We start from the raw sequence: 17,698 nt of genomic DNA, 5'->3' as shown, positions 1-17,698 counted from the left end.
CCGACAATGCATCCCTTAGAGCTGGACAGAGTGTGCAGAGGGCTGTGGTACAGAATGCCATAACAGCATGAAGCCCTCTCTATCCAACGACTTTTAATTATGCAATTTTGCTTCGGGGGTTTTAATATTTAAAAAAGCACAACTGTGCAATAAAAACTGTGTTGTTTGCTTTTTAAATAGCAATGTCTCTTTTATTCAAGAGGAAAATAAAAAGAAACTTGCTGGAAAATGATTTGCAATTCAAATCATTTCAGTCTCTTCCAAGATTAGACTCATCACTCTCTGTCCCTCTCTCCATTTTCTGACTTCCCTTCCAAACTCTCCATTTTTCTTTCCTTTCACAGGGTGCTCCCCCCCCAACACACAGAGCGCATATGATAATTCTTGATCTCTGCCCCTTAAGACCTCTTGATCCTCAATACCAAGACCATCTGGTCTTCCAAACCAGGATCTTCGCCTGACTCCACCCCAATGCCGCCCACCTCTCCTGTTCAGCTTCAGCCAAAGAGCCAGATAAAAGGTGACAGTTCTTATTTGTGCTGTGCTCTATAGGTGGAAAAGTATAAGGGCAATTTCTGGGTAACATAAGGGCAGGAAGGACCATTAATTTAATTCTCACCACAAGTACTTCATACTGCCAGGCACTGGGGAGGATATAGGAATCAATCGGGTAGACCTCTCCTCCCCCCCAGCCTTCCAGGGAAATTGTTTGCAGTGACACTTACAAAGTTGTCAAATCACTCTTTCACTTTGGTGAAACGGTCAGTTCTTCAGCTCTGTGAGAAGAGGATAGTGTTGCCTTTTTGGGGAGTTAATAGAAGGCAGAAAAAAGATTTTTGGTTAGCAAGTCAAGGGAAGACATGTACCTGTCTTCTTGTTTATGAGCGGTGAGCACTTATAAAGACGGTCTCCTTGTGCTGGGACCACTCCAATGCAGCAATAAAAGCTTTCAGCCTGAATACCCCTGAGCACAGTTTAAAGAGCAAAGACTGGGGCTCCTGGGTGACTCAGTCAGTTGAACATCCCACTCTTGATCTGGGCTCAGGTCATGATCTCAGGATTCCCAAGACGGAGTCCTGAGTTGGGCTGTGCAATTACAAACCAGAGCCTGCTTGGCATTCTCCCTCTCTCCCTCTCTCTCCTCTCTCTCTCTCTCTCCACCCACCTCTCTGCCCCTTTCCCACTCGCATGCACGTGCGTGTTCTCTCTCTCTCCCTCTGCCCCATTCAAAATAAACTCAAAAAAAAAAAAAAAAGAGTGAAGACTAAGTCAATACTAACTACTAACTACAAGTCCTGGGACTTCTATGCAGGTTCCTGACCACACCTTTTTTGAAGTGACGACCTCAAAAGCACACAGGTGTAGCGGGGTGGGGAGGAGGAGGGGGAATGGAAAAGACAGGATACGAACCCGCACTCCTGGAGGCGGAGTCTTGGACAAAGGGTTCCAAGCAGGTGGAGGTGGAGAGTCTAGCCCGGACACACCCCCAAGCCGGGCTCCTCCAGCCCCCACCCCCGCGGCGGCTCGGGCTTTCTGCGAAGCACTGGGTCACAAAGGCGGTTGCCAGGCGCCCGGCGGAAAAGAGATGCGGCCCGGGAACAGCGGCCTCCACTCTGGAGTGTGCGGCTCGCGGAATTCAGCAGGTGAGCCCCTGGCCCGGATGGTGGGACCGGGCCTGGGCTCCCACCGCCACCTCCGCCTCGGCCAGAGCCGTCTGGTCCCCACCCCCAGTTAGGGACCCACAGGGGACAAGCCCCTTCTTCCCGCTGGGAGGGGGAGAGCCTCCCCACTCTGGGCAGCTTCAGCCTCTCCGGATCGGGATCGCAGCTCACAGTTCACGAGGACCTCAGCTGCACCTGGACGCTTACTTCCCCTTTCCCAGGTGGGGAAATCGAGGGACCTGGTTCCTTGGAACGGGAGGAGCGTGTGAAGGGGAAGACTTTCTGGCCAGGAGTACAAGGTGTTCCCTATCTGGGAGCTATTAAAGCAGTTTAAACAGACTTCCAAGGCTGAACCTCTACTGGAGTGGATGACTGTGATTTCGGGTGGTGGGAGTGGAGGGGTGAATCGTCTGGATTTATACCTTGTGTGCAAGTGGCGTGAAGACCCGGTTCAGAAGGCCCCTCTCATCCAAGGTTGGGTCTGCCCAGTACTTAAGGCGGGACATCTGAGAAAGCCTTTTACCTCCAGCCCTATCTGCTCTTAGGAGTGAAGGAGTCAGGAAAAAGATCCTGGGATTAAGTAATCTTTCTTTTTTGGTCATATGCTGAGGAGTTAACACCCTCCACATCCCACCTTGACATGGTGCTGTACCAGTGCAGCCCTGATCTTCGATGTACTCTCACTGGGTGAGGATATCAAGCATCAGAAGACTTTCATAGGATGTTTGTAATAGATAACCACCACTTCGGTGCCAATTTCTCATCCTGAGGCAGTCCAGATATTTGAACACAGTATGTGAAGGAATGTACAAAGGACAAATCTAACAGTTGAAGGAAATCAACAAACAAACCTCCTTTATCCTAAGCACTGTCAGGGACAGGTTTTCTGATTTGAAATGTCACCAATAACTCTTTTGTTATAATTCAAATGCCCCGCCTTTTGGTTTTATTTTTTCCTCCAAAAAGAGGTCCTAATGGTTTTATTTATTTATTTATTTATTTACTTTCTATTTCTTCTCAAGTTAACATGGTATAGTCTTGGTTTCAGGAGTAGAATCCAGTGACTCATCATTTACACGTAACAGCAAGTGCTCATTCCATCAAGTGCCCATCACTCATTTTCCCCACCCCCAACAACCCTCAGTTTGTTCTCTATATTTGAGTCTCTTATGATTTGCCTCCTTCTGTTTTATTTTTCCCTCCTTTCCCTTATGATCTTCTGTTGTTTCTCAAATTCCACATATGAGTGGCATTTGGGGATATCTTTCTCTGACTCCATTTGCTTAGCATAATACCCTCCAGCTCCATCCACATTGTCACAAATGGTAAGACTTCATTTTTTCATTGCCAAGTAGTATTCCGTTGCATGTAGGTGTATATACGCATGTGTATATATATCCAATAGTTGAAAGTGCTGTTATAAACATTGGGGTGCATATGCCTCTTTGAATCAGCATTTTGGTATCCTTTGGATACATTCCTAGTAGTGTAATAGCTGGGTCACAGGATAACTCTATTTTTAATCTTTTGAGGAACCTCCACACTTTTCCGGAGTGGCTGCACCAGTTTGCATTGCAACGAACAGTGTAAGAGGGTTCCCCCTTTCCCCACATCCTCACCAGCATCTGTTGTTTCGTGAGTTAATTTTAGCCACTCTGACCAGTGTGAGATGATATCTCAGTGTGGTTTTGATTTGTATTTCCCTGATGATGAGTGATGTTGAGCATTTTTTCATGTTGGCCATCCGGATGTCTTCTTTGGAAATGTGTCCATTCATGTCTTCTGCCCAGTTTTTCCACTGGATTGTTTTTCACGTGTTGAATTTGATAAGTTCTTTGTAGTTTTTGATACTAACCCTTTATCCGATGTCATTTGCAAAGATCTTTTATTCCATCAGTTGGCTTTTAGTTTTATTTCCTTTGCTGCGCAGCAGCTTTTTCTCTTGATGAAGTCCCAATAGTTCATTTTTGCTTTTATTTCCCTTGCCATCAGAGACACATCAGGAAGTTGCTGCAGCCGAGGTCAAAGAGGTGACTGTTCTCTCCGATAGAATTTTGACGGTTTCCTGTTGCACCTTTAGGTCTTTCATCCATTTTGATTTTATTTTTGTGTATGGTGTAAGAAAGTGGTCCAGTTCTCCCAGTCCCATTTGCTACACTTTTTTTCCATTGGATACTCTTTCCTGCTTTGTTGAAGATTAGTTGGCCATATATTTGTGGGTCCATTTCTTGATTTTCTCTTCTATTTCATTGATCTGTTTTTGCGCCAATACCATACTGTCTTGATGATTACAGTTTTGTAATACAGGTTAAAGCCTGGGATTGTGATGCCTCCAGCTTTGGTTTTCTTTTTCAACATTACTTTGGCTATTTGGGATCTCTTGTGGTTACATACAGATTTGAGGACTGTTTGTTCTTGCTCTGTGAGAAGGCTGGTGCTGTTTTGACTGGGATTGCATCGAATGTGTAGATTGCTTTGGGTAGTATTGACATTTTCACATTTGTTCTTCCAATCCATTATTTCCATTTCTTTGTGTCTTCAGTTTCCTTCATAAGCTTTCTATAGTTTTCAGCATACAGGTCTTTTACCTCTTTGGTTAGGTTTATTCCTGGATATTTTATAGTTTTTGATGTAACCGACAACTCTTTTTTAAAAATGAACTTTACTGTCTTACAAACTATGGTGGAGGAGTCAACTTTTCACATTTTGTGGGCAATTACTGGATAGGATAGGATCAGATCCGCTGCTGTTATGTTCTGTGGGAGAAGAGAGAAGGGGCAGAGAAATACACTTGACTGGAAAGAAAAGGGAACTGCTATGCCCCTTAAAACAATAGGTAGGTGCTCAAAAATGTTAGCTTCTTAATTCAGTAAAGACTTTAATATACTGGCAATTTTAGAAGAGAGAACGATGGAAAATCCAAATTCTGCTTGAATAAATTTTGAGTTAGCAACATCCTCCCAGCCCTTTCCTTTTCCTTTAAGGGGGGAAAATCACAATCTTAACCCCAGGGTCTCCCATAACAAACCGAAGTCAAAAATAAAACACACCTAGAAGAATCAGAAAAATGTTTAAAAATTTATTTAAAGATTGTCCTTTGGAAACTTTCTTTCCTTCTAGCCTGGTGTAACTCCTCTGAGGTGGTACTTAAGTAGCCAGGGCTCTGAGAGAGCTGTTCTTTTATGTCAGAAAACAGGTTTTTAGGGCCAAGAGGAGGCGGTCTCCATAACTGAAAACCTAAGTTCCTAAAAAGGGACAGCATCGGAAGTTCTCAAATACTAAGTGCACTGAATATTCTAGAAGGTTTGTTTAAATGTAGATTGCAAGGCCCCACCCCCAGTTTCTAATTCTATGGGTCTGAGGCAGGGCCCAAGAATGCTCATCCCTACATTTCTAGATGTACTAGCAAAGCTGCTACTGCCAGGACGTACTTTGAGAAACACCGGTATAAATAAAGTGTATGGGATTTAGAGTCACAAATATCTGGTAAGACAGGAGTTTCTGAGCTTCTGACCACAAATAATGTCTCATCATGAAGTGCCTGCAGCCTCTGCCACTTCAGAGGTGTAGATTCTGTCTTTAGCAGTTATAATGGTGGACCGGGGTATTCTGCTTTGGACAAATCCATTTCCTCACCTGTAAAATAGGTGAAAACCTACCTACAGAGGCTTGTGATAAGACTTCATAAGGTTTTAGTACACAAAGCAGTTGCCAGATTCAATACTTGAGACCATCCACTACTGTGCTTTATAGAATTACTAGTCCCCTGGCATCTATTGGAGTCTGTTAATGAGGACTACAGAATTAAGTTACAGTCAATAATGAAACAAATAAATGTGAATTTAAACAGCCATGCCCTCACCAAAACCATGCTAGGGAAATTCCATGTTCTGATTCCTCTTCTTTAGGACTGTCAATGGCAGGATACCAGCTCTGGTCACCGTGGACCCCACTGGACGAGAGCTTCCAATGGCTGCGGCACACAACACCTACACCTTCTTCAAAGCACCCTTTTAGGGCTTCCCCCTGCTTCCCACATACCCCTTCTGACCTTGAAGTGCAGCTGTGCTTTCAAGAGGTCACTCTAGTTCTAGACAGCCCATTCCCGGAGCCTGGGGCGAGTCCCAAGTTACCCTGCCACACATCAGAGCTCCAAGCCATGAACAACAAGAAAGGGCTGGTCAGGAAGCCCCAGCCTGTCCGCCTCAGTGGAGTGGATTCCGTGTTTGGCAGGGTCATCACAGCTCAGCCACCAAAATGGACTGGAACCTTCAGAGTTTCAGACAAATCAGCCTTTTGCAAAATCATCAGCCGGGAGCACCAGTGGCCCACTGGACTTAAGGAACCTCAGATTCAGATGACAGTGACCATGTGCAAACAGATGCTGCGCTCTATCCTCTTACTGTACGCAACATACAAGAAGTGCACCTTTGCCTTACAGCACTCCAAGTAAGAAGTCCCATCTGATTCCTGTTCCTCACACCGTGCCCTTCGCTATGTGTCTGAAGCTTACAGAAACCTGTCCCTGTAAAGGAAACTGACATCCCCCAGGCCATCTTGCTCTTCTGTTAAGCAGTGACAATTCAGGAATCCCTTTTCTCCTTTCCCCCTCCAAAGAAGGCCAGTGACCAGAGCAAGGGAGAACATTTCCATTGTAAAGTTGAACAACATTTAACAGAGAGTCAAACTAGCATTGACATGTACGTGTGATAAAGAACCATTAAACCATATAAACCAATGAGCCTAGTGTGAACTCACTTAAACATCTAAGACCACATCATGTTCCCCGAACATGAGTTGGGGAAACAAAGGGGTGTCAAAGAAGGAGATTATGGATTTCCATGTACATGAGGATGAAGGGGTCAAAAAGCTATAGATGGCTCAAGGATTAAAAAACAAATAAAAAATAAAACCACCTCCCCCACCAAATGAACAACAAAAACCCCTAACCAACCACATCTTAAAGCCACTGGAGAGTACCAAAGTGAGTAGAAGTATTAACAAATATTAAATAAATATTTATAGCCTGGCAAGAAAGAACTTGGAAACAGCAATGAAACTGGGCTTTCTGGACGAACACAAGACAGCCCCCCATTTTAGCTGTTGTTCTACTATTCTATTTCTAATAAACTACAAGTAATTTTGTAGCATTATTGTAACTAGATTATAGGTATAACTCAGAATAATGTGGAAATAAAATAAACACATATACAAAGTCAACATGAGTTTGATGGGTGCCTTTTCCCTCTTTGTCTTTTATCTACAGGATGACCAGAAAGCTTTACAAAAGCAGCCAGAATTTTCCTTTTGACTTTCTTTGGGGAATTGTACAGAAATTTGTCACTCCTCCAAAAATGTCACAAAGATCTTCTCAAGTAAAGATGGTCCTTAGAATAGGAAACATACGATTTTAATTGGTAGAATTTCCATTATTTCTCCGCATAAACCCCAACTGAATTCCATGTAATCCCTGACTTATGAAGGAAGTTCAGAAAGAGGAACGAGGTAGTTCAGGCAAAACTGAAAACAGAATTTATTTGTAAAACCAGTACAATCTTCAATTCTAAGAGTTTCAAAACTAGCTCCCAAAGCCCAGAATCGTGACTATTCTGCAGCACAGCACGGCCACGTTTGCCCAAGACCAGTGAGTAATGCTAGAGGAGCCACAGTCTTCGATGCTGAGAGACAACCTATGAAATTCACAACTAAGCTGACTCAGTAAAGCCCACCACCCCAGGGACAAAATAGGATGCTTCCAGGAAGGAGGGCAGACAGATTTCAAACCCTAGACACAAACCGGGAAGAGGCTAGCAAAGACGGGGAAGGGGCAGCAGTCTCTCTGTGGGCTAATCGGAGTCATCCTCACTCTCATCACTATCTTGCTCCTTTTCTCCATCACTTACTTCATCTTCACCATCCTACGAGGCAAAGGATAATTAGATGTTTTAGGTCATCTGAGTAACTCTGAATTACAATACTGCTCCCATAGCATTTACAACTGTAGTGTATCATTGTTAAAACCAATGACGGGTGTTAAACCATTCATCTGAAGAAGGAATTGAGGCGTTCCCATTATTCTTCTATCATGACCTCTTAAGTCAAGACCATGGAGGGAGGCCACTGTGATAGCAACCTATGACATTCCGCAACGAAACCAAATTCACATGATTTTTACATAAGCCATGGTCCTCCACCTCTACTGCATGTGTGTAACATAGAACCAAATAGGCACTCAATGTCGAATGAAATGTTTGCTAACTTAAAAATTCTAGTGTGGGGGCTCCTGGACGGCCTCAGTTGGTTGAGCGTTCGTCTTTGGCTCAGGTCATCATCTCACGGTTCGTGGGTTTGAGTCTTACATCGAGCTCTGTGCTGACAGCTCAGAGCCTGGAGCCTCCGTCAGTTTCTGTGTCTCACTCTCTCTGTCCTTCCCCTGGTTGCACTCTGTGTCTCTCTTTCAAAAAAAAANTGTCTGTCTCTCTCTCAGAAATAAATAAAAAACATTAAAAAAAAAAAAAAAGAAAAAAAAATTTTAATGAAAAAAATAATTCTGATGTATCTCAACAGGAATTCAGCATAAAATTCTTTGGTCAGTAGAGGTGCTTAAGTGGCTCAGTCAGTTAAGCATCTGACTTCTGCTCAGGACATGATCTCACAGTTTGTGAGTTCAAGCCCCGCGTCGGGCTCTGTGCTGACAGCTCAGAGCCTGGAGCCTGGAGCCTGCTCTGGATTCTGTGCCTCCCTCTTTCGCTGCCCTGCCCCTGCTCAAACCCTGTCTCTCTTTCTCTCTCTTTCTCAAAAATAAATAAACATTAAAAAATTTTTAAAAATCTTTGGTCTACAGCTCTAATCTGGGAGTCTTGCTTAGGAGAAAAGTACCAAAGTAGTAAGACACTGTCTGCTTCAAAAATTTTTTATGAGAACAAGGTAGAGGTACAAATACAACAGAGGACCATGTAATAAAAACATTTTTCGTATTAAATGATCTTTCTCAGCCTCATATTCCATTATGGAGAGGCTTTACAGCAAGGGTTCTTAAATCGGAACTTCTTGGTGTCCATAACCCACCTGAACTGTAACAAAATTTAATAAAAATATACATTTTTCTTCAGCTTTCTGTAAAATCCTGAAAGTATCCATAATAGCCCAGAAAAGAAAAAGGACCCCTACCCTTACTGTAGTCCTTAGTGTTTGCAGCCTTTGATTCTGTCCTTTAGCTTTCACCAAATGCGTTCATATATATTTTGTATATTCACACAACATATTTAAATGGTTTAACTCTTTCTTCTCAACACTCAGAGAACACCTGAATGCTTCTTTTCTCCTCTCTAAAACGGTTTTTTCAACTCCATAACATATGCCATAACTTGAGATAGTCTTTTGGCCCCCACAAAATTCATATAAAAACAGAAGCTTTTCTGGAGGGAAAGGAGAAGGGCACAGAAGTCTTTGATTATAAATGTAAGCAGGGAGGGGTGCCTGGCTGGCTCGGTCAGAGAGTTGCGACTCTTGATTTCAGGGTCATAAGTTCGAGCCCCACGTTGGGTGTAGAGATTTCTAAAATAAAAAACAAACAAACAACCCCCCATAGGGGCACTTGGGTGGCTCAGTTAAGCATCCAACTCTTGATTTCAGCTCAGATCTTTCTCATGATTGTTAGAACAAGCCCCACATTGAGCAGTAAGTGTTGAGCCTGCATGCTCGCTCTTTCTCTCTCTCTCTAAAATAAATAAACATTGGGGTGATTGAGTGGCTCAGTCAGTTAAGCATCTGACTTCGGCTCATGTCATGATCCTGCAATTCGTGAGTTTGAGCCCCGCATTGGGCTCTGTGCTGCTTCAGATCCTCAGGTCTCCCCTGCTCACACATGCACACTCGCTTACAAAAATAAACATTAAANGTCGGACGCTTAACCGACTAAGCCACCCAGGCGCCCCAAGCATCCAACACTTCTTTGGCTCAGGTCACATCTCACAGTTCGTGAGTTTAAGACTCACACTGGGCTCTGCACTGAGAGCACAGAACCTGCTTGGGATTCTCTCTCTCCCCCCTGCTCATGCTCTCTCTTTTTCTAAAAATAAATTTAAAAACTTAAAAAAAAAAAAAAAAAAAAAAAGTATTTCAAACTCACAAGGATTTAAGATTAAGGAAAAAAAAAAAAAAAGCAAGTTCTGTACTTTCCAGTGACTCAATAATCAACAAAATGCAAGTCAACTGCACATTCCGGGGCCTTATGCAGAGATACCTCTGTTTTGCTCTTGGAGGCCTGGGATGGCATATTCTCCTCACTCTCCTCGGCTGTGCTCTCCTGGGAAGTCTGGGACAGTATCTCTTCACCCTAAATGCGGACGGGCCAAGACACATGGTGGGTTATAATAAACATATTTGGGGGCTCAAGGGGAGAAAGGCTTAGTTTGCAGACAACAGAAGATATTCTAGCCCTTCAAACATGGTTAAACACAGACACCAATCTGTGAATCTAGCATCTAGAGAAGTAAAAATCACACTTTCTGAGATAAATGTGGCTCCAATATAATACAGTTTTATAAAAAGTCCATTGTATTCTAGTATCATAATAGATTTTACAAGGCCAGGATGTGACTCAGTTAGTGTTGAGTATCATTCTAAAATTTCCCAAATACCTTAAGGTATATGACCACCAACACACCAACTACAAATGGCCACGCAGAAGCTGACTCAAATCCTGGCACCTCTCACTTACTGCTAAATGACTTTAGGTAAGTTACTTAACCTCTGAGATTTACCGTTCTCATGGAAACTATAGTATTGTTTTCTTTTTTAATGTTTATTTTTGAGAGACAGAGTGTGAGCAGGGGAAGGGCAGAGAGAGAAGGAGACACAGAATCTGAAGCAGGCTCCAGGCTCTGAGCTGTCACCACAGAGGCTGAGGCGGAGCTTGAACTCACGAACCACAAGATCATGACCTGAGCTGAAGTCAGACGCTTAACCAAATGAGCCACCCAGGCGCCCCACAGTATTGTTTTATTATAGTATTTTGTTTAATAGTATTGTGGAAGAGGCACCTGCGTGGCTCAGTCAATTAAGTGTCTGACTCTGAAGTCTGTAATGACTCGGCTCCAGTCATGATCTCATGGTTACTTACTTTGAGCCCTGTATTGGGTTCTCCACTGTCAGAGTGGAGCTTGTTAGGGGTTCTGTTTCCTTCTCGCTCTGCCCTTCCCCTGCCTGTTCTTTATCTCTCTCTCAAAATAAACAAAAATAAACTTCAAGGAAACTAATTCTCTGGGGTGCTAGTCTTTTCATATATAAGATTATAAAACCCTCAGCTACTGTAAACATGAATGAGAAGGACTTGTACCCTATATAGAAATTGCTGGGGTGCTTGGGTGGCTCTGTGCTGACAGCTCAGAGCCTGGAGCCTGCTTCAGATTCTGTGTCTCCCTCTCCCTCTGCCTCTTCCCTGCTCACATTCTCTCTCTCTCTCTCTCAGTCAGACAGCTGAAAGACCTTAGAAATGTCAATTTGTTAAAAACAGGCAGAGAATAATTTCAGGAATAAGACAGACTGGTTAGAAAAAAACCCAAGGGGTGCCTGGGTGGCTCATTAGGTTAAGCGTCTGACTTCAGCTCAGGTCATGATCTCGCAGCTTGTAAGTTCAACTCCCACGTTGGGCTCTGTGCTGACAGCTTGGAGCCTGGAGCCTCCTTCAGATTTTGTGTCTCCCTCTCTCTCTGACCCTCCCCCCACTCACACTCTGTCTCTGTCTCTCTCAAAAATAAATAAACTTAAACAAAACAAAAAGAAAAAACTCAAAATGATTTTTTAAAAACTTTGTCCATATAAAAAATGTGGTGAATCTACCACCAGTAGGACTTACAGGAGCCCACTCTGCGTGAGGAGGGAGGTTTTACTGATCTGGCTCTTCTATCTCTGAGCCCTGTTACTATCAGTGGCATGTTTTGGTGCCTCTGCTGGCTACGATGAGGGGTGGAGCCCATACTAAGACCAGAAGCAATGCACCCTAACTTTAAGAGCAAAACGGCCACAGGTTTAAAAGAAAAACAGTCTTATTGAGAGACCAGGGCTCAGTTGACCTCCTTGACATACCTTCTGATGCTCTCACCAAGGCGGGAGTAGATGATCACTGGCAGGCCCCTAGGCTTACCTGCAAGTCCCGGTTTTTGAGGTTGCCCAGCCAGAAAGCCTCCCTGCAATTGTTGAAGATGAGCATGGCTTTCACTCTGCAAACTAACAGCTCCAGGGTCTTTTTGAGCAAAGGCACGTGTTTGGTGAGCTTCATGTCCTGGTGAATCTGAATAGAAACAAATGCATCCAACTCACCTGGACCGATCAGCATGCGCTCACGTTGCTACACAGAAACCTGCGCACTCCCGACATCTCGAGCACTGACTAACAGCACAAGTCCTCCCAGTACAGGCCGAGGACAGGGTGTGGCAAACTATCCAAAAGAGAACGGCAGCTTTCCTTCAAGCCAGAAGAGCCTAGAAGACCTACCACTGACACCTTAGGTTCTTCTTAACCTCTTAGTCACCAATTATCAATGAATTTACCTCAAATATTCTTGAGTATGTATTACACTGACATCAAACTACAGAGTATCCCTTACAACTCCACTGTTCAGCGCCTTCTAAGGTTAGAACCAAGGGGGGAGATGAGCATAGGAACTGGATTGAAAAATTATTTGGTTTGCCTGTGACTACAGAGCTCTAAGGTTCCGTGTGCCTTCAGACAAAAAGTGACAATGGTCCAACTGTAGGCCTCAGGTGGAAAAATCCTCTAATGGTAAAATGTTCTCACGAGAGACAGATGTGTTCTTTGACAAGTCAGTAGAGCTGCGAAGCTCTCAAGATGGCTGCTTTTAGAACCACCTCTTGTCTCTAGCGGAGAATCATCCCTTACATAATATTCCTCCCACCCAGAGCACTTCATAGCAGCAACACATCCACCAACATTCTCTCTCTCTCACCAAAAAGAAGCTTCTACAGGAAACAGTGCTATGGAGTTTGAGTCAAACTTCGGATGCAGAAACTGCCCTCTACGTGACTGCCCAATTGCAATTAGCAGCTAAGGCTCTGACCATTATGAATGAAACTATCTCTAGACAGACACAGTCTCAAAAATCAAGACTCAAGAAGGGTAAAAAAGGATGAAGGAACTGGAGCCCATGGATCTCCTGACTGCACTGAGATTAAGCCAACAGGCAGGATGATGCAATGGCTTGCTTTCCCCTCTTACCTTAGAATGCCCACACAGATGATGAAGCAGCCTCGTATTCAACTGGAAGGTTTCCAGTAAGCTCAGAACATCTTCCTACATAACCAACAAAATTCACAAATGCCAATTTAAATTCTCTTATTTCATTTTTTTTCTTTTTTTTGCTCTCATTTCATGTTAGATGCAATCAAGGGCTCCAGAGAGGACAAACCCGCAGGTCCCAGCCTTGTATTGGTAATCATCTCAATTTGGCCCTCAAAGTGAGGACTAACTAGCTGCCCTCCCCCTTCTCTCTCCAGGTTAGGAGGAATCAACCAAATACTGTGAGAGTATCTTGCAAACTCGCTAAATACGTGTAAGAAATCATCTTTTGTTTCTATCCTTATTTCACTACTCTAACCCTGGATCTCACTCGGCCAAAAAAAAACCACTACAGACTATCTGTTACAACAGCAAAAAGCTTCTAACACAGTGAGCCGTTTATTACTATTACTGTTATTATTATTATTATTATTATTATTCCTGAGGGGAGACCTAGAGAAGTGCCAAGAAATATGCAAATGACATCCTGATACATGAGGTGCTGGGAGTGCAGCAACAAAATAAAATCAAGCTGAGAGAAACAACTACCCCCAGATTTGGAGTAAAAGTAGAAATGGGGGTTTAAATCAGAGTGGGTCTGAGTTTAGCCTACTTTGGAATATTCCATCCAATACGGGCATCTTGGTGATAGCGGAAGTGGACCGCAGGAGCCCCAGAACAGTGCTCTGGGTCCTGGAAAGGGGACCGCCCCCATCCCCCCAGCCCAGGAGTCACCATGGACGTATCTTCTGAGTAACTGTCCAGAGCACATCTTTCCTCTGTGTTCTCGGTTCTTACCCGGTGTTTTCTAAAACTGAAGTCTAGGAGTGGCATACACTGCTTCAGAAATGCTTCCACAAAGAGACGTCCATACTGAAGAAGAGAAGAGACACCTGGTGATGACCTCTACTGAGGTCTTTCATCTCAATGGCCCCTGCCTGACATAGCATAGCATCACTCAGCCCAGGGGCTTTATTTTCTTATTTTTGTACATAAAAAATAAATGGGAAGGAATCCAAAAAGTTAATTTGGAGAATATAAGTTTAATTCAAAAGCTAAACGGGCCTGCTAGCTAAGCCTCAGAGTTAGGCAGACTGACCTACCCTAGACAGAGACCATGGGCAGAAGCCTTGATCCGTGTAAGAATGAGAGCACAGAACACAGAGGGGGACCCCATCTTCCTAAGGACCACTTGCACCCAAACGGAAACAGGTATAGAGCTGAGGAAGCACATAACCAACTGCCAAATTTAATAATCAGATAAACCACTCTCCCTACTCGCCCATCTCCCACACTGGAAGCAGTGCAGAGTGAGTAAAGAGGAAGAGAGGGACTAGAAGATAACAAGAATAAGGTGCTATTCTCTTGGAAGGAACCATCAGGAGAGGGAAAGACACAATCTCCTCAGAACATTCCCTAGCTCCTCTCATCAAATCTAGGGCTAATCTGCGCTCTCCCTTTGGGAGAGGAGTTCACTGGTTACCAGGATACCAGCTTCCACATCCATGAGACCAGCCATGGGCTTTAAGAAGAGGAATCACCCACTCATCCTCCGTCTCTGTTGCCTGGGAAGGAATGGCAGCAGTGACTTTTGCTCTTAATGTCAGCCACCCTGAAGCCACTCCTGCTAGTTCTAAGACTCAAACCAAAAGTTTTCAAACTCATAGCAAAATTAGCTTCTCTAGTCACCCAACTAGTATGGGAAAACATATTGTCTTCCTAAACTACTACCTGTTAGCACAGATGCTGAAAATTCTGGCTAATGGACAAAGTATGAAGCAACTCCTTTCAGCTGAGGCCATCTCTAGAGAGATCCACAGGAAGAATACATACTAATGAGGGCCAGGTTATTTGCTCACCTTCAAACATACATGCAGAACAGGACGACTATCAAACACCTGGAGACACAAAAGAAACGAAAGCTGAGGTCTGCTCCTTTGAGCACCCCCAGCCTCTTCCCTGTTGTGCAAATCACAGCTCTGGGTGTGGAAGAGAATTCTAAAATGAAGAAGGCATGTCAACAGTTCATTACAAAACAGAAATAAAGTAACCACCATCAGTGAAATTCAAAAAAAGGAAGAGGGAAGCAAAGAAGAGTAAGAAATTTACTCTAACTCAGGATATTAAGATGGCGCTGTAGAGGTCCAAACCTTGGTGCGAACGAAGTCTGAAGAAGGATGGATTGAGGCAGAAAGGAGAGAGAATGACACCCTGAGCGGGGAGAACACCCCAGCAAAATCATGGAGTGGGTGAGAGCACACACTGTGTCTGAGGGCATATAAAGAAGGCATTCAGGACTGGAAAAGGGAGACAGTGGGAATGTACTCAGATCCCAGAGGACCCAGGACAAGGTAAGATCTGGTTAGCAGTATTGTGGCACAGACAGGGAAGGAGGAAGGAAGAGAAGGAAAACGACATTGCTTAGGGAGAGAAGAAGGGATTACCCAGGATGGGTAGAGGGATAAGGGAAGAAGACAGGGAAGAACCGGCCCCCTAGGAAGGGTGGGGAAAGGAACAGGAAGGCCCATTTTAGAAGTCAGGACCCTTGCTGGTTTCTGTAGTTAGCTGTTGAGGTGGGTCGAGGAGCCTTCACACTCACCTTTATTAAGTTGATGAGGATACTGAAGTCTCGAACAGCCATGTTCCAGTAGAGGAGCTTCTCTTCATGAATCTGGGGGTAATCAAATATATAGGCACTTCTGAACCAGCCAAGTACTTCTACTCTTGTATTCCCACTAATATATGGGTCTCGGATTACAAAGCTATTCAGGGATTAATTTACGCCAGTTACTCTCTCAGGGATGTTACCAGTGTACCCACAAGATGGTTCTGAGCCCCGCATCTATATAACACTAAGGTACCTCAGAGACAGTTTCTAAAAAGAAGACTCCTCTTCAGGAACTTCTAAATAGGAAAAAGCCTCCGCAACACACCTGCTGGTGTTCAGACCCCTGTGGCTTCTCTGATACTGATGCTCTCCACAGTCTAGCTCAGTTCTGGTTACGGGACTGCCAAGGCCCAGCACCACAGCATCTTAAACAGGCCTGCTCACCTCATGGCAGCTCACAAGCAGCAAGCTGCCAGACATGGGGCCAAAGACATTTTTTCCAGGGCTATGGCTCATGGAGCAGCCTGAGCCTTCCCCTGGACAGCAGCCAAGGAATATAGAATCCAATTCTCCCTCAAAATGAAGGGAAGGAAATTAAACCAAGAGCTCTTTGAAAAAGAATCCTGGGTCTCTGTAACTCAAAGGAAGCAGCTTAGAAGAAAACCTGGATCCAAGAAATAGAAGACACAGCAGCTTCCTAGTAACCAGGTCTACCTCTTGTGCTGCGAGTACCTGACCCACCTGGTGCGAGTCTGCTGCTGTGCCAGCCTGAAGACTTTTCACTGTCTTCTCTAGTTCAGCCATCATCACACGGAAGAAAATGACAAATGTGTGCCTAAAAGAGGAGAAAAGACGCACACCCACACATGGATGACTGGTTAGACAGAACTTCCCAGGAAGAAGCCAAGGAGCCAANGGGGGGGGGGGGGGGGGGGTTTGAAAGGATTAAAAAAGGAGTCCAAGACGATGGCCTGTGAGACAACGGAATTAAATCTATGAAGGAAGATGGTGTAGTGGCCTGGAAAGAGCCATGAGGTAGTGGTAAGAAGATCTGAGTTGAAATTCCTAGTTCCATACTTTAAGCCTGTGTAAGTCTGAGTTAAGTTCCCCTCTCTAACACTCATTTTCCTCATCAGTACAACAGGGATAATGATACCTACTCACAGAATCACCGAAAGGATTAAATGACAGAGAATGCGAAAGTGTTTTATAAACTTCGTATGAGACAAAAACCCATGGAGATGTACACATGATCAGATACTCACTTGTAAAGGATGAAAGTACTAACTTTCTTGACTTTTTAGTGTCTTTGAAGACTCTACGGAAAATTCATTCAGGGCTGAGAACCCCTTGGAAAGAAGGCACAGTATACATTTTATGTATTGAATGAATTACTGTACCTAGCATCTATAACACAACTAGATAAAGGGTAAGGTAGTTATTTGGAAACCACATATGTTGGACAGTGTGATTCTAACTTAGGGAAGAACTGGAGAGGAGAACTCCCTTACCTGGTTAGGGTGGGAAATGTGGAGGAAGATCCATCTTTAGGAGAATTGATCAGTTCTGGGACACCAACCCCAGCAATCTCCTCTATGGCCTTCAGAACACTGTCTGTATGCTCCAGGTAGATGCTGCATTGAGAGCCACAGGAATATGAATACATGTTACAGAATTCCTAAATCAAGATTCCCTTCTTGCGATATTACCAAGTATTTATCTTTAAACTAACTACTAGCATTTATTCTTTTGAACAATTTTTTTCGGGGGGAGCCTGGGTGGCTCAGTCGGTTAAGCGTCTGACTTCAGCTCAGATTATAATCTCACGGTTCATGGGTTTGAGCCCCGCGTCAGGCTCTGTGCTGACAGCTAGCTCAGAGCCTGGAGCCTGCTTCGGATTCTGTATCTCCCTCTCTCTCTGACCCTCCCCTGCTCACACTGTCTCTCTCTCTCTCAGAAATAAATAAAAACATTAAAAATTTTTTTAAAATTTTTTAAATGTTTATTTTTGAGAGAGAGAGACAGAGTATGATTGGGGGAGGGGCAGAGAGCGAGGGAGACAGAGAATCTGAAGCAGGCTCCAGGGTCAGAGCTATCAGCACAGAGCCTGACATGAGGCANGTCCATGTGC

At 44.1% G+C, this 17,698-nt stretch overlaps 2 protein-coding genes across 5 annotated transcripts in view; one reads left to right on the top strand and one right to left on the bottom strand.

Moving 5' to 3' along the window:
• The first annotated feature begins 1,595 nt into the window (after positions 1–1,595).
• FANCD2OS (FANCD2 opposite strand) lies at positions 1,596–6,402 on the top strand. 3 transcript variants are annotated; one of them, XM_077751518.1, is made up of 3 exons: positions 1,597–1,882; positions 4,389–4,497; positions 5,570–6,402. In XM_077751518.1, the coding sequence occupies exons 2-3, from the start codon at positions 4,413–4,415 to the stop codon at positions 6,112–6,114; spliced, it is 630 nt and encodes a 209-aa protein (XP_077607644.1). In that variant the 5' UTR covers positions 1,597–1,882; positions 4,389–4,412; the 3' UTR covers positions 6,115–6,402. The 3 variants fall into 3 exon arrangements, with proteins under 3 accessions (XP_077607646.1, XP_077607644.1, XP_077607645.1); XM_077751520.1 differs by lacking the exon at positions 4,389–4,497 and having other exon boundaries at positions 1,596–1,643; XM_077751519.1 differs by lacking the exon at positions 4,389–4,497.
• A 768-nt stretch (positions 6,403–7,170) lies between these two features.
• FANCD2 (FA complementation group D2) overlaps positions 7,171–17,698 on the bottom strand; it is a 62,266-nt gene continuing 51,738 nt past the window's right edge. The window contains exons 36-44 of one of the 2 annotated variants that reach the window (XM_077751484.1): positions 17,079–17,201; positions 16,309–16,402; positions 15,559–15,630; positions 14,819–14,857; positions 13,758–13,832; positions 12,900–12,974; positions 11,809–11,955; positions 9,907–9,999; positions 7,171–7,579 (exon numbers count right to left, since the gene is read on the bottom strand). In XM_077751484.1, coding sequence (XP_077607610.1) covers positions 7,508–7,579; positions 9,907–9,999; positions 11,809–11,955; positions 12,900–12,974; positions 13,758–13,832; positions 14,819–14,857; positions 15,559–15,630; positions 16,309–16,402; positions 17,079–17,201 — 790 coding nt within the window. In that variant the 3' untranslated portion in view covers positions 7,171–7,507. The remainder of the gene's footprint in view (positions 7,580–9,906; positions 10,000–11,808; positions 11,956–12,899; positions 12,975–13,757; positions 13,833–14,818; positions 14,858–15,558; positions 15,631–16,308; positions 16,403–17,078; positions 17,202–17,698) is intronic. The other variant, XM_077751486.1, reaches the window with a different exon arrangement.

Source organism: Crocuta crocuta, unplaced genomic scaffold (assembly GCF_008692635.1).
Source record: "Crocuta crocuta isolate KB4526 unplaced genomic scaffold, BGI_CrCroc_1.0 scaffold69, whole genome shotgun sequence".
In the NCBI taxonomy this organism is placed as follows: Eukaryota; Metazoa; Chordata; class Mammalia; order Carnivora; family Hyaenidae; genus Crocuta; species Crocuta crocuta.
The sequence above is the reverse complement of the archived record's forward strand: the minus strand, read 5'-3'. Positions and strand labels throughout refer to the sequence as shown.

Bases quoted from the DNA above. Each gene is read 5' to 3' on its own strand.
- FANCD2OS (XM_077751518.1), top strand. From the start codon at position 4,413: ATGTTCTGTGGGAGAAGAGAGAAGGGGCAGAGAAATACACTTGACTGG. The intron at 4,498-5,569 runs GTAGGTGCTCAA...CCTCTTCTTTAG, and splicing joins TATGCCCCTTAAAACAATAG to GACTGTCAATGGCAGGATAC.